Source organism: Capra hircus, unplaced genomic scaffold, assembly GCF_001704415.2.
Source record: "Capra hircus breed San Clemente unplaced genomic scaffold, ASM170441v1, whole genome shotgun sequence".
Classification (NCBI taxonomy): Eukaryota; Metazoa; Chordata; class Mammalia; order Artiodactyla; family Bovidae; genus Capra; species Capra hircus.
In genome coordinates this window covers 59,570-75,257 of record NW_017189962.1, presented here as the reverse complement: position 1 = coordinate 75,257, position 15,688 = coordinate 59,570, and the positions used below count along the sequence as shown (strand labels likewise).

General features: G+C 58.8%; 1 protein-coding gene across 1 annotated transcript; it reads right to left on the bottom strand.

Annotated features, from left to right (window-relative positions):
- Window positions 1–1,103: 1,103 nt before the first annotated feature.
- On the bottom strand, window positions 1,104–14,407 carry F10 (coagulation factor X). The gene is made up of 8 exons (XM_018044989.1): window positions 13,950–14,407; window positions 11,928–12,088; window positions 8,117–8,141; window positions 7,075–7,188; window positions 5,718–5,849; window positions 3,760–4,001; window positions 2,493–2,610; window positions 1,104–1,763 (listed from the first exon to the last, which is right to left on the bottom strand). The coding sequence occupies exons 1-8, from the start codon at window positions 14,017–14,019 to the stop codon at window positions 1,147–1,149; spliced, it is 1,479 nt and encodes a 492-aa protein (XP_017900478.1). The 5' UTR covers window positions 14,020–14,407; the 3' UTR covers window positions 1,104–1,146.
- Window positions 14,408–15,688: the final 1,281 nt, after the last annotated feature.

Genomic DNA, 15,688 nt, shown 5'->3' with positions numbered 1-15,688 from the left:
CAAGCCCCCACTGACGCTCCAGTTCCTGTGGGGATGGCTCAGCCTGCGGGTGGTGAGGGCCCTCCCTTCCCAGGGCCTAGCCCCCTGCCCACTAACCCGCGGGCTCAGCCCCGACGGGGAGACGCAAGCGTGACGGGAGCCAGGTGTCCCCAAGCCGTCTTGGGACTCTGAACTCCACTGTCCGAGAAACCCGGGTTAACTCTGCCCAGAGGCCCCGCCCCCACCACACCAGCCTGGCCCCCACCGCCCTCTCTGTGGGGCCTCCCTTTAAAGAGGTCAAGGGGGGACGCTTGGGGACAAACCCTCTGGTTTGACCATTTCTGGGAAGCCTGTTCCCACTGATTTTTCCAAACTTGCAATATCTCCTGTTTACAAAACTGTCTGGTGACCCCTGGGGACTCTTGGGATGGAACTTTGGAACTTTGCTTTGTTGGGTTTCGCAAAAGGCAAATGGCTCGGGAAACACAACAGGCCCCGCTGAGGTGACCGTGTCTCTGAGAAGCACGTCTGACTTTCCTGACTGTTTGGGTTGAGGGCCTGGAGCTGGTGCAGGTGGGCGGGCTTGGCCTGGGGATGTGACCATTCGAGGAGGGGCCCCCTCTCACAGCCCCCCGGCATGCGCCCGGTGTGAAGGGGCCCTGAGGGGCATCGGGGACTCATCAGAGCTGGGTTAGTGCTCTGGACGCTGCCTGGACCCGGGACTTCAGAGCTCCAGCTGGGGACAGTCACCCCGGGGGCCTGTGCGGGACTCCAGAGTCTGTGGTGCTGGGCCCGCGGGACGCGACGCTGAAGCCGGTAAAGAACCAGCAGATAGGTCAACGTCAAAGCATCCCTGCAACAGGAAGCCCTCTGGGCCCCTCTTCCCAGGGCGCCTGCCTTTCCTGGGAGGGCCGGTGAGGGGAGACCCCGCCCAACCCAGCCCCAGCCCAGCTCCCAGATCCCCTGCAGAGTCCTGAGCGGCCTGGACAGCAGCTTGGGGCCTCTGAGGACAAAGAGGCTCCTTTCTGAATCCCAGGGACACTCCCAGCGGGGGATGGGAGGCGGCCTGGGGCTGGTCCCTGGAGTCTCATTTCCGCTTCCGCAGGGCGAGAACAGACCCAGACTCAGGAGAGCACACAACTCTAATCAGGCAGGGAGGGAACCCGCTCAGAGCGGAAGGGGAGGCGGGACCGTCCAGGTGGCGGCAGCTTCACTGGGGCTGCGGCTGCCCGCGGCCCTTGCTCCAGCCCTCATGATCTTGTCGATCCACTTGAGAAAGTTGGAGACCTTGGTGTAGACACCGAACTTGCCCTTGCGCGCGCACCCTTCGCCCCAGCTGACGATGCCGGTGACGAAGTAGGTGTCCCTGAAGCGGGTGACGTGGGGGCCGCCGCTGTCGCCCTGGCAGGCGTCCTCGGGCTGGGCGTCGTAGCCAGCACAGAACATGTTGGGCGTGATGCTGAAGCTGCTGGACAGCTTGCAGGCGTTGCGGTCCACGTAGGGCACCTCCAGCATCTTGAGCGTGGACGACAGGCGGCCCTTCTCGTGCGTGCGCCCGAAGCCGCTGACGATGCCCGTCTTCTGGGTCAGCAGCGTGGCCTCCGCCCAGTCCTTCTCGGGCAGGCAGGCAGGCGCCACGTTCCGGCGGAACCGGATGGGCGTCTTGAGCCTCAGCACCGCGATGTCGAAGTCGTAGGTCTCCCTGACGAAGCGGCCGTGCTTCACGGTCATCTCCACCTCGTGCGCCGTCTCGCTGCCCTCCTCCAGCTCCGTGTTCCGCTCGCCTGAGGACGGGACGGGGCCGTCAGCTCGGGGCCAGCGCGTCGCTGACCCTTAAAGTAGTCGTGAATGGTTCCTGCCTAAAGACCAGCACGTGGTCTCTGGACAACGCGAAGTCTAGGCGAGAAGCGCTAGGCGGGGAGATAGCCTTCTGCTTCCCAGCTGGTGTCAGCGGTCACGACCCCTTGTGCACCCGTGGGTGGGACCAGCCACCTGGTCTGACCTGCCAGACCCCCCCAGGCCACGGGGCCGGGTGGGCACGGGTCAGAACCCATGCGTGCCATTCTCAGACCCAGAATGAAGGAAGTAACTGAAATCTCTCCCGAGCGCTGCAGGCCCTGATGACGTGTAGAGCTGACAGCGTCTAAACTTGCCGAGATGAGATTCGCCTGTAAACTTGTGAAATGCGTAATGAAAAGGCAATGTGACCAGCAAGTTAGGAATTGCCGACGTGGCTCGCGCCCGTGGCTGGCACCGTGTGCTCACAGAGCAGCTCTGAGACCCAGCAGAGAAGGGGGGTGATCAGAATTAACCCCCAGACAGGATGTACCGGCCGCTCAGACCGCTGGGGGTGCTGGCGGGCTTCCTGGAGGAGGGGCCCCTCTTCCCCTTTCCCCGCCCACCACCCCCGCCCCCAGCCCAGGGTTTCAGGGCTTTAACTCCCAGTGTTTCCAGCGTCTGTCGTCCCCGTGTCTGAGCAGGAGGAGGGCGCTGTGGGCGTGGGCGGCACTCACCGACCCTCACCGTGAACCTCTTGGCCTGGTGCAGGCAGTGGGCAGCCGTGAGGACGTAGAACTCGCTCAGGATGGTGCCCCCGCAGAATCCCTCGTTCTCCTCGTTGACCAGCAGAGCCTGCGGAGGGGAGTGGGCGCCGGGGAGCGTCACCCTTAACCGGCCTCCTCCCCACCCTCGCCTGCAGCGGGCCTCCCCGCAGAAGGGCTCTTGGGGTTTTCAGGCTGGAACGAGGCCCTGGGCTTTGCCCCAGTGACCACCCCAGCGCCCACCCCCACAGGCTGTCCTGCCCAGCCCTGCTGGATCTCGGAGCCAGCCCGCCGTGGACCCCACGGTCCTGCCAACTGCCCAGTGCTGTGGGCTCCAGACTCGCCCGCCAGGCCCTCCTCGTCTTCATTCTCCCTGCCCTTCCTGGGTGGCAGCATTACACTCTGGAGAAGAGGCCCTGGTGCCTTCAGACCAACACTCAAAATGCCCAGAGCTGCCGTGACCCGCAGCACGCTCTCTGGGGATGGTGGCGGGTGTGGCGTGTCCTTCCGCGGGCTCGTGGCATGTCAGACAGACGCAGGCCCAGTGTGTAGCCGTGGGCTAGTGGACATCATCACTGATGACTGTCGCAGCTCTGGGAACGTCACTTGTAGGAGAAGCTATCTTGGCTCTGGACACTAAAACCCTGAGGCCCAAGCAAGGCATCCGGGTAGATGGAGGCCCCAGGGAAACCCACTCGAGTAAACAGCAAGGCGTCCTCAGTGTGTGTCTGGCGTGGTATCTGGGACACGCGCTGCTAACAGATGCTCCTTGTGCATCTGAAATTCACGTGTGAGGGGAAGCCTGTGCCCTCACTTGCCAAGTCTGGCAGCTTCAGTCCAAATCGACAACCAAAGAGTGATTTTTTACCTTTGGAAACAAATGGATATATGTTTCGCTAAGGCACCGTCTGCCTCATTAGGACTTGGGTGTTTGGGTAAAAGAGTCTTTCAAATCAGGAGTGAAACAAGGAGAGAGACTCTTTTCGCCTCCTGTCAAACCCAGGAGAACGCACCGGCCTTGGGGGGCCGCCCTGTGCCCACAGACTCCACCCTATGGCCCAGACTGGAGCCCCTCCTCTGCCCGGTGGGGGGTGTGGCGACTGAGAGGCCAGAGGCCCAGCCTTGGCGGCCCAGGCTCCTCTGGCAGGGCCCGATAGCCCGTGGCAGGCCCTCAACATCTGCAGTGCCCAGCAGACGCCTCCCCTGCCCCAGCCACCTGGCCTCCAAGCCCCGCAGTTACCTGCCAGGGGCACTCGCCCTCCGCGCAGTCCCTGCCGCCCACTATCCGGACCAGCTGACTGCCATCCTCCCCGGCGCTGGGCTCGGTCCTGTTGAGGCCCAGCAGGTGCAAGGAGCTCTCTGTGGGGCCCAGGTCTCCAGGGTCGTACGGCTCCAGCTCGCCGGCGTTGAGCGTGTCCTCGTGGGCGTCGAGGGCCCACCGCCGGCTGCGTCCCTGCGTGAACTTGCCGCAGGGGAAGGGGTCTGGAAGAAGCGCAGGGGCTCAGCCAGGTGAGGAGGACACGGTCCACCCCGTGGGAGGAGCAGGCAGAGGAGCATGCCAGGGGACAGGGCGGGGACCACAAGGAATCTTTGGGGAGTGGGGTGCCCTGTGTCCTGCTGGGTGGGGGTGGGTCATGGGTGGGAGCCCTGACCTCTAGCTGGTCAGTGCTGAGGGGTCTCAGGGCCTCTGCAATCTGCTGGGATGCGTGCAAAAGTCAAGGGGCTGTGGATGAACAGAGGACCGTGGGGCTCTGGCGTTAATACATGGCTGGCGAGACACAGGGGGTCTGGGGGGCACAGTGCCCCGAACCCCGTCAGCTCTGCCATGTGTGTTAAACATAAGGAGATCAACCCACCCATCCTAAAGGAGACCAGTCCTGAATAATCTTGGAAGGACTGATGCTGAAGCTGAAGCCACCAGATGTGAAGAACCGGCTATTGGAAAAGACCCTGATGCTGGGAAAGACTGAGGGCGGGAGGAGAAGCGGACGACAGAGGATGAGACGGCGTGCTGCAGTCCGTGGAGTCACAAAGAGGCAGACACAACTGGGCGACTTCACTTTTTTTTTTTACCAACAGAGACGTAGTCTCCCTGTCCTCCACCTGCTGGGAGGCTCGGTTTCAACAGCCGCCTCTGCCCTGAGATTGCCCACCCCCCAGCCTGAAGCTAGGCTCCACATTCCTAACCACCCCTGGTGATCCAGTGGGAAGCCTGCTAGAGGGGCTGTGGCCTCTCAGGTCCTCTGGCCCAACCCTGCCCCGCACGGGGGGAGTCCTGGTCAGACAGGACCTCCCCCGGGTATGAGACAGTGGGGAGTGGCTCGCCCACCTCCAGGTCCCCCAGGACCCGGGCCTTCACTCAGCCCTGCCTGAACTCCTGGCCCAGATGCATGGTGTCCGGCTTTATCAAGGGAAAAGCCATTTCCATCTGGCCCACTGCAGCCAAGTCAGTTCTGGACGGCCCTGTGTGCCCCCCTGGCCCCTGCACCCCGTCTGAGGCTCCTTGGCCGGCCCGCATGTCTGGTGCTGGTGACTGTAGCCTCCCAAGCATGTGCCCTTCCCAGGGTTCCAGGCACCACAGCAGCGGCCCCGCGGTTTGGTAGGGGCCAGACTGTGTGCAGCCTCACACACTACGCGCCCCCAGGAGCAGACGTCACAGGCCTGTCCCCCAGACGGCTCTCGGAAACAGCGGGTCTGTCTCCAGAACATGCTCCCCACCCAGAGTCTTGGCCCTCACCACCCCCGAACACACCTGTGCAACCCCTCCCTGCACCCCCCCTCCCTACACCCCCTCCCCGCACCCCCTCCCTGCAACCCCCTCACCCCAACTCCACACCTGTGCATGCCCCCTCCCCTGTACCCACCTCCCCGCACCCCCTCCCTGTACCCACCTCCCCTGCACCCCCCTCCCTGCACCCCCACTCCACACCCCCTCCCTCACCCCCACTCCACACCCGTGCACGCCCCCTGCCCGCACCCCCCTCCCGCACCCCCTCCCAACACCCCCACTCTACACCTGTGCACGCACCCTCCCCTCACCCCAACCCCCCGCACCCCCTCCCTGTACCCACCTCCCCGCACCCCCTCCCTGTACCCACCTCCCCCCCCCCCCCCCCCCCCCCCCCCCCCTCCCGCACCCCCCTCCCTGCACCCCCACTCCACACCCGTGCACGCCCCCTGCCCGCACCCCCCACCCACCTGTGGACACGCAGGACTTGCTGTCGTCGCCCAGCACGTAGCCGCGGGCGCAGGAGCACCGCACCTCACTGCGCTCCTCCCTGCAGAACTGGTCACAGCCCCCGTTGTCCACGCTGCAGAGCTCACGCGTGTCTGTGGGAAGGCGCGCAGCTAAGGGTACTGTCCCGCCAACGGGCTGGGGGCCCTGAGGCCAGGCCAGCACCGTGGGCAGGCCCTGTCCCTCGCACCGCCTCCCGAGGGGTGGGGGGCCCGGCTTCCTAAGGCCCAGGGAAGCTGCCAGGGAAGGCCTGGGGGCAGAGGGTCTCAGGTTCAGCCCTCAGAGGGGCGGGGGGCTCTGGCCAGGGAGGTGGGACTTGAGTGGAGCTAGTGGGGCCGCGGGGTCCCCTCTGAGGCCTGTCTCCCCCTCGGCATAAAGGCCCTGGGGTCCGGGCTCCGTGTGGTGGGAGGAGGTGTGGCACCCAGCTCCTGGACTCAGGCCGGCTCCCTCGGGCCGTCCGTCATGACTGAGTGACCCGGACAGGTTACCTAGACCCGCAGCCTGTTCACCTGCTGGTGAAGGGGTGGAGGCCACACGCCTCCCAGGAGAGCGCCCAGGTCTCGAGAGGTGCTGGGCACAGGGCACCTCTCAGCCGAGCGGAGGGGCATCACCCGGGCTCCAGTGGGCTGGACATCAGACTCCTGACACCCATCAGCCCTGCCGCCCTGGCACCTGGCTTTACACTTCACCCTGGGCTTTCGTTACAGAAACTTCAGAAGACATGCCTGCCAGCCCCTGGGTCAGCCAAACGGTTTGGGGCGTGGGGCGTGGGGCGGAGGGGCCCCCTGGACAGCAGAGGGGCGGAGGCATGACTGATATTCCCGCTGGGGAAGTTCCAAAGTATCCAGTCTGAGAGCATGCTCTCAGGATTATACGTTCAGAAACGAAAAGCAGGTGTGCAAAGCTTTCTCCTTAGGGAAAACTGGTCTAATACTCATCTAATTTTTGTTAAAAAGTAATCCCTGTATTAGGAAAACTCAGCAATTTTTCCATGTAGTATTTCTTGTGTTAGATTTGGACAATCCCAGGTACTCAGCACTGATGCCGCTCGAATTTCCAGACTCACAAGAAGCAGGAGAGACATCAGTTCGTAAGGGGCCCGCCCTGCAGCTGCTCGGAGGAGCCGGGACCTGCTCGGGGTCGCCTGTCCCCCACCCCGGGGCCGGAAGGCACTCTCCACTGCTGCAGTGGCAGAGCCTGAAGGGCCAGGCTGAGCCACGGTGGCCGCCGGTGGCCTCCCGGGGCCTCCTGGGGCCTCTGGCTCCCGCCCTCCACCCCACCAGGCAGCTCTGACCGGAAGGCACGGCAAGAGGAACTCACAGAATTCGCAGTTTTTGCCTTCAAACCCTTCGGCACAGGTGCAGGTGTAGTCCCCGATGCCGTCTTTACAGTGGCCGTGATTCAGGCACGGGTGGTCTTCACACTGGTCTCCATCTGCAAAGGAAGCGCTTGGGACCGACGCTGGCAGCCAGCGCCCCGGGTCAGGGAAGTGAGCGCGCTGTGCTGGTCTTGGCACACGGTTTCAGGCAAGCGTGAACCTGGGGTTCTTCCTGTTTTCCTGCAAACACGTTGTCCTGTCTGGACTTTGTTACCCACCGCTTCTTTGCGGCCACATGTACTCGAGGCATTTATCTAGCTAGACTGAGCGCTCCGATTCTTGCTGGGATATTTGAGAGTGCAAAGCACTGACAACATTTTTACATCAGGGAGAGGAGCCCGGGGCTGGGGAGTGGGTGCAGCAAAAGGAGGCTGGAGGCTAGGTGACCAGCGGACACTTGTTCTGGGCTGAGCATCAGCAGGCAGGGAGTCTGGTTGCACGAGCCAAACGTCTGGGTGTGAAAGGAGAAGAGAGAGCCCTGGCCCAGCGCTAACACGGCTCTGCGTTTCTTGCTACCTGTATACAGTGTAATTCAGGGGTAGAGCCAGCTGTCATCGTGAGAAATCTGAACACGGTTTCCGGAATGAAAACATTGTTATAACTCATACCACTTCAGAGGCTATAAGCCTTAAGTCAAGATGGTTGCCTTATGAGAAGACACAGTGTTTCAGATTCTCTTTTTTGTTTCTACCTAATATACTTGGGTTTTGAAAAATTGCCATGGAATTTGGTATCCTCAGATGGGAATGAACTGATTTAAATGTATATAATTAAGAAAACTAGAATTAAATAAAGTTACTGTAAAAACTATTTGACATTAACTATTCCGGAAGCACTCAGAAGGGAAAAGTCTTAGATGAGTAAAATTTACACCTGAAAGGAAAGGAAACTCAGGAAGCATCTTCAACATTTGAATACAGTCTCTCCCATCTAAGTACCCTGATGAGTCCTTCTCACTTAGGATTAAAATAGAAAAGTTCTCACCTTTGTATATACTCCAGAATTCATCCTAAAAGGGAAAAAAGATTTTAAAGTGCATTAGGGGAAACAGGCATTTCATACCAATAGCAGCCATAATCTGATAACTCAAGTGAATAGCCTTTTCCCCAAACAGAGGCCATTTTGTGGGACAAATTGCTCTGGAACTATTCAATCTTAGAGGGATTTTCCCCCCAGATCTCCTGTATTTGTACAGTTGTGGCTTCAACACCTTTTTTTTTTTTTTAATACATGTTGGTATAATAAATTATCCTATCTTAGCATCCATTTTCTTGCTTGCCAACAGCTGAACACAGCATCTGGAAAACACTTTGTAATACTAACTTTACTTGCCTAGCTTTATTCTAGCAAAATCACCAATTCTGTGATCACAATCAAGGTTTTCACATTATTTGTCTCAACTGTGATTCGAAGTTACTTTTCTTGGACTGCAGACGTTTCTGTGTGTTCTGGTTGTTTGCTTTTCACTTTGGAGAAACTTTGCGGAAACAAGAGTGATTGAAGTGCAATCTAAAGCAAGTAGTTAGGTTCAGAAGCGGAGCAGAAACTTCATGCGTCACATTCAAACCCTGCAACAAGTTCACAAGGACAAGCGCCTGCAAGGCTGAGGGTTCCGTCACGTCGCAGCGCGCATCGACAGCACCCCTGGCGTGCTGCAGTCCACGGGGTGGCAGAGAGTCGGACACGACCGAGTGACTGGACTGAACTGAGTGAGTGTTCTGTCGGGGGCGCACCAGTCTGTTTTACCCATTCACCCAACCAAGGACTTTTGTACTATTTCTCGTTTGGGGCAATTATGAACAGAGATGCTATAGATGTTTCTGTACAGGTTTTGTGTGAAAAAGGGTTTTAATTCTCTCCAGCAAGTATCCGGGAGCGAGACTGTGGAGCCATGTGGCCGCTGGCTCAGAGCCTGACTTTCCAGGCTGGCGGTCACAGTTGCATCCCCACAGGCAGTGGTGAGCCGAGCCTGCGGCACGGCCTCCCCGGCACCTGCTCCTTGTCAGGGCCTCTCCGTCTCCGAGTCTCCTGTGGGTTCATTTGCCTTTCTGGAGTGCCTGATCACACCAAGCATCTTCTCAGATGTTTATTTGCCATCCACACATCCTCTTCAGTGAACTGTCTGTTCAAATCTTTGTTCACTGTTTTATTGGATTGCTTACTCTCTTGTCTTGTGCTGTGGGAGTTCTTTATAAAGTCTGAGTGCAAATCTTTTGGCAGATATGAGATTTGCAAATATTTTCTTAGTCAGCAGCCTGTATCTTCATCCTGTTAACAATGGTTTTCACAGGGCAAAAGTTTTAAATTTAGAGTAAGTCCAATTTTTCTATTTTTTCTTTCATGGATTATGCTTTTGGTGCCATGTCTAATAATTTTTGCCTAACTTTGTGTCATGAAAATTTTCTCCTGGAAGATTCCTGTTTTATCTTTAGAGCTATGTGATCCATTTTGAGTTAACTCTGCAGTTGTGAGAAAAAGCCAACCTTTTTTTGCATATAGATGTACAATTGCTCTAATACCATTTTTGAAAAAGAATTCTTTTTCCACTGAAATGCTTGTGCACCTTTCTCAAAGATCAGTTGGCCATATTTGTGTGGGTCTAGTTATGGGCTTTCTATCCTGTTCTGTTGATCTGTGTTTATTCCTCTGCCAGTACTGCACATCAATATCTCTGTGAGTAATGTAATGTTATAAGGCATCTTTGAATCAGGGAGTGTGATTCCTCCAACTTTATCTGCTTTCTCAAAACTGTTTCAGTTATTCTAATTCCTTTTCTTTCCCATGTTTCAAATTTTAGAATGAACTTGTCTCAATGTGACGGAAGTTTGATTTGCATTAAATCTGTATGTCCACTTGGGAGGAATCCGTCTCTTAACATCTTGTCTTTCAAACCACGAGCAGCCTGTGCCCACTTACTTAGCTCTCTCTCTTTCCACAGCGTTTTGCAGATTTCAGCACACAGATTGTGCGTTTGTCAGATTTGCACATGGATACTTTTCTCTGGGCCAATACTAAGTAGCTTGATTTTTTTAAATCTTTGGTTTCTAACTGTACATTGGAGAAGGAAATGGAAACCCACCCCCTCCAGTAATCTCGCCTGGAAAGTTCTTTGGCCAGAGGAGCCTGGCCAGCCGCAAAGAATCGGATATGGCTGAGCACGCATGTATGTTACTACTGCACGGAAATACGATTAATATTTGTGTGCTGACCTTGTATTCTGTGACCTTGCTAGACACATACATTTTAGGAGTTTTTTTTGCAATTCCATGGGATTTTCTATGTAGGTTATCATGTCACTGGCCAATAGGGATAGTTTTATTTCTTCTTAACTTACTGTTAAACCTTCCGCACGGCTAGGGCCTCTGGTGCAGGGATGGATCGGGAGTGTTGGGAGCGGACGTCCTTGCCTTCTTCCAGTATCAGGGAAAGCATTCAGCTTCCACTGCGGTTCCTGGTTAACAGTCTTCACCTTGTTGAAAAAGCTCCTTTTTAGTTGTAACTTGGTGAAAGTCTTTGAAATCATGAATGGCTGCTGCGTCCTCTCTGGTGCTTCTCTGTGCCAGCTGGCACCACGGTGTGGGCTCTTCCTGAGGTGGATTACACCGAGTGAGGGAGGGAAAGCCGCCCAGTCACGCCCCACTCTTTGTGACCCCAAGGACTACACGGCCCATGGGATTCTCCAGGCCGGGATACTGGGGTGGGGAGCCATTCCCTTCTCCAGCGGATCTTCCCAACCAGGGAATCGAACTGAGGTCACCTGCGCTGCAGGCAGATTGTTTGCCAGCTGAGCCACCAGGGAAGCCCAGGAATACCGTAGCCTATCCTTTCTCCAGCAGGTCTTCCCAACCCAGGAACTGAACCCATCTGGGCCTGGACATTTCCTGTTCAAAGGGTTCAGACTAAGAAGTGGAACCTGCAGATAACTGTCATATCATGCGCTTTGGCAATTCAAGGTTTGGAGGAATTGGTCCATTTCCTCCAGACTGTCCAAATTCCATCCAAATTCATGCATAGAATTTTTCATAGTATTCACTTATTATTCTTTTAACATATACAAGGCCTGTGGTAATGTCCCTTCTTTCATTCTTGATATAATTTGTATTCTTTTTTATCAGTCTTGTTAAAGCTTATCAGTTTTATTTATTTTCTCTATTATTTTGCACGCCTTTGATTTCATTGATTTCTCCTCTTTGGGGTTTGCCTTTGTGTGTGTGTCTTAATGTGGAAGCTTAAAGTATCGTTGTGAGAACTTCTTTCCCGGTAAGCAGAGTAATTCTATAAACTTCCCTGTAAGCACTGCTCAGCGGCTTCCCACAGATTTTGTTGTATACCCCCTTTGTTCAGCTGAAAGTATTTTCTAACTTCACTTGAGACTTTTCCTTTAACTTGTGGATTACTTGGGGAACTCCCTGGTGGTCTGGTGGTCAGGATGAGCTTTCACTGCGAGGGCGCAGGTTCAGTCCCTGGCTGCGGAATTAAGATCCCAGAGGCAGTGGGGCATGGCCAAAGGCGACTAACAGTCCAACACTTTAAGATTATAAGGACGGACGTTATAAGGAAGTGAGGATGAGTGTGTGGGGAACGATGCTGAGGAGAAGGGCGGAACATGCGCGGCCACTGGTGTTGGCCACCCTCACTGCCTAAAGAGGTGGCCTGGACCCCGAGGGTCGTGGCCGACGCCTGCGTGAAGAGCGCACGCCCGGGGACCCTGTGTGTGGCCCGGCCCCAGAGCTCATGCCAAGACCCGACGCCTTGTGCTTCACTGGCCCCGCGCCCTGGCCTCATGGCCCCTCACCGTCTTCTCCTTGTCCTCAAAGACTTCGCGGGCCTCCTCGAACGAGCAGGCCTCCTCCCGGCACTCTCGCTCCAGGTTCCCCTGCTTCATCTCCTCCAGGAACGAGTTGGCCCTGCGGGCTCTCTGCAGGACACGGTGGGCCTGGTCCCGGGGCAGGAACACTGGGCGGGAGGACAAGGCTCTCACGGGCTCGCCACGTGGCCACGCACCGCCTCCCGTGAGCGTGAGCGGTGGGTGGGTCAGATGGTGCCTGGAGCTGCTCCCGCCGGGGCCCGCCCGCCCCGTGCCGAGCCCGCGCCCTCCTGGAACTCGGCCCTCCTGGAGGCATTGGGGCCTGCCCCTCCTGGGCCCCTCCGCCGCTCTGTCCTGGGCTCAGCCGTGCCCTCTGCCCGCGCCCCCAGGCCTGTGCTCTGTGCGAGGTGGGGACTTGCGACTTGGTTTTGCACGGTCTGCCATTGAAAGCATCGCTTGCTTCGAGAGCCAGGACACACAAACCCATGAGTGAAGCAAAAGCTTCAGGGAATGGTGCTGTTACTATCATTTTCTACAAAATAGGACCTGTCACAAAATTTTCTGCTTGAGTCTGTCCCATTTCGTCAAAAAACGGCTCACTTGATTTCGTGACTCACAAAGCAGTCGTGACCTGCCCGCGACAGCGTCTGGGGCCCGGGGCTCCCTGGTCCTCCCCGCGCGTCTGTGCTCGGCCGTCCCCACGCTGCCGCCGGCCGCTGCCTCGCCGCTCCACCCTCTCTCCACGGGAGGCCCTTGGCTCCTTCCCCGGCGCTCTGCCTGCGCGCTCTACTCTGTTCTGCTGAAGAATTTAGTCTCTCACTAAGACAGGTGACTCAGGGGCGTGTATTTGATGTATTTCTGGTCCCAGCTCACGTCCTGAGCTCTGTGTTTGCAACCCCGTCCGCAGTGACTGTCCGCCCTAGGCTGTCTCAGAGCGCCAAGCTCCGCGAGTCGGAAACTGAAATGCAGGACTGCAGAGTCAGTCTCAAGCGGGAAATGCGTCTTGGTCACCGACTGCCGGATACTGGCGAGTGGGGTTACAATCCCTCCCTCTCAGGGTTATTTTAGAGTGTATGAAACTCCTGAGTGTTGGTTGTCCTATCTCCAGCTACTTTCTCTTCCAAATCCCCCCCTTCTTTTAGTGACAGCTGGCTTTCCTAGCGGGGCCAGGCTCAGCCTTGTTCTCTGTGGGCCCCTCCCCACACTCCAGACCTCTCCCCCAGCGAGTGGCTGCTCGGAGATGCAGCCCCCCTTCCCCTGCGTGGCCACCCTCCTGCGCCACTTGCCTCTGTCTCTCTCTTCCCCAGCCTCCCGGGCTGCGGAGCTTCTGCCTCACCCAGCAGGCAAGCACGCAGGCAGCTCTGGGGCTGCCTCTCCGCTCTGCTCTCTGGCCTCCGGGACAGGCCTGGGTGCTGGGAGGCGCAGAGCCCCTCTGTGCACGCTCAGGTTGGGCAGCCCCTCCCCGGGCAGAGCCAGCCTGAGGGGTGGCTCTTCCCTGCCTTGGAAGGCCCTCCCTGCCTGTGACCCCTCTGTGACCCTCCCTGCCTCTGCCTGTGACCCCTCTGCTCCTTCAGACAAAGGGGCTCCCCCCTGCCTCTGCCTGTGACCCCCTCTCATCCTCCAGACAGAGGGGCTCCCCCCTGCCTCTGCCTGTGACCCCTCTGCCTGTGACCCCTCTGCTTCCCAGACAGAGGGCCTCCTCCCTGCCTCTGCCTGCTGCTGCCCACCCCCCGGGCTCCCGTCCTCCCCCGCTGCCCGTTTCTCTCTGTCTCTCCCCCTGTCTTTCTGTCCTCATTTCCCTGTGCTCTGATCCGCCGACCAACTTCCCACCCACGGGGAGACACACCTGGCCCTGAGCTCCCCAGGCTGAAACCGCAGCCAGCATCTCAGGCCGAGCTTCCACAGAGGCTGTGTGCCCACTCTCCACTCAGGAAGTTCAAGGGCATCGCCCGGATGCTCCCCTCCCCTCCCCCGAGGCCACCTGCAGTCCGCAGGGTGAGGGCCACTTACCGCTCCCCGCTGGCCGCAGGAGGCCGCCCAGGGCGGTGCTGAGCAGGACGAGTCGCAGCAGGCCCGCCATGGTGGGGCCCTTCCAAGGACAGCCGTGCGTCCCCGCGGCGACAGGCCTGCGGGGCAAGGTCCGCTCGCCCTGGCTGGCGGGCAGCTGGCGCCCGGCCTGCTTATCGCGGCCGCCGGTTGGAGCCCAGGCCTGCGGGGGCGGGGGTGGCTCTGGGGGCCTGGCCGCCCTGCCGCAGCAGCCCCAGGGAGGTCCCGGCCGAGCTCACTCTCGCCCTGAGCTGTGTTCAGCTCCCAGACGCCCACACCCAGCTGTCATCCTTAAGACCGCAATAAAAGTCAAATCTCATTTTCCCATCTGTTTTTCTAGGACGGAAAACTGAGCTTTAGAGAGAGGTGGTGTGCTGTCCACGGCCATGGGTGTGGGCGTGGGGTTAGGACCCGGGGCTTTCTGCCCAGGCTGGGCGGGAGGTGAGGGCACTGCACCGGGCCAGGGGCTGCTCTCCCAGCCAGGAAGCACCCCTCTATGGGACGTGACCGCTATGGCTGAGCAGGGCTCTTCAGGGAGACGTCCGCGGGCTGCCAGCGGGTGGTGCTGTCCTGGGAGGCGAGGAGGTCACACTGTCATTGGCTGAGCACGCCCACCCCGCCCCACGCGGGAAGCCTGCTTACCAGGCCTGTGTGCAGCGTGGAGAGGGGCTCTGGACACAGCAGGTGTGGGGTAAGCACCAGCGCGCTGAACGGACTGTGATGTCCCCAGACGCTCCTGCTGGGCACCCAGGCAGGGCTGGTCTTTGGCAGAGAGGTCACCGTGGTAAAGTGAGGTCTCCCCTGTTCTCTGTGTCATCCCTGCCCTGCAGGGCGTGTGGGGTGAGGCGGGGCTCCGTGTCAGCCCCTGCCCCATGCCCGCACCCAGCGGTCTGGGCAGGCAATGCTCCCCGACATTGCCTGATGCAGTGAGGCCCACCCAGGACCCGGCCAGTCCCTTCAACCCCTTCCTCTCCTCTTCCAGGAAGAGGAGCCCAGCCAGCTTTCGCTTCAGGAAGAAAGAGCAGACTCTGGGCTCAGGGCCACTGGGGGCCTGGGACCCTTGGCTAGAGTGTCCCGAGTGTCTGCAGTGTAAGCTGTGAGCTGGGGCCGCAGGAACGCTGGACAACCTGCTTCACGGTCCACAGCTGGGTGACCCATCCTCCCCACACCTCATTCCACCTGCGCCGGTTTCATGGAAGCAGGACCCCATTTACAGATGAAGTGGGGGGCAGAGAGGGTTAGCAGTGAGGCTGCGGACACCAGCCGGAGCTGGAGCCGGAGTGGCCCCAGGGGGCCCAGCCCAGGGTCAGGGTGCGTGCCGTGTGTAACCAGTGAGAACCCCGGGGCAACGGAGGCCAGGCGGTGGGCACATGAGTCTACAGGTCAGATGACCTCTTCTTCGGCCCGGCGGCCTCTGCCCCAGCGACTCAGCGCTGCTGTTTTGGGCAGTCTGAGTGACGTATGTGTCCAGGTGTGTGGCCAGGCTCGCCCAGCCCTGCTCGGGACAGGAGACGTGGCTGGACCATCCGGCGGGGCATGGCCCAGAAACCCTAAGTGTGGTGTGCTGGGGTGGAGGGATGAGACCCGAGGGGCGGGGTGGGGTCTGGAGCTCCCCGCCCTGGTTCCTCATGCCTTCCCCGCTGCGGCCCGTTACCTGAGAGACTCGATGAAAAGGTAGCTTGAGGGCCCACCCCCACCCCGCC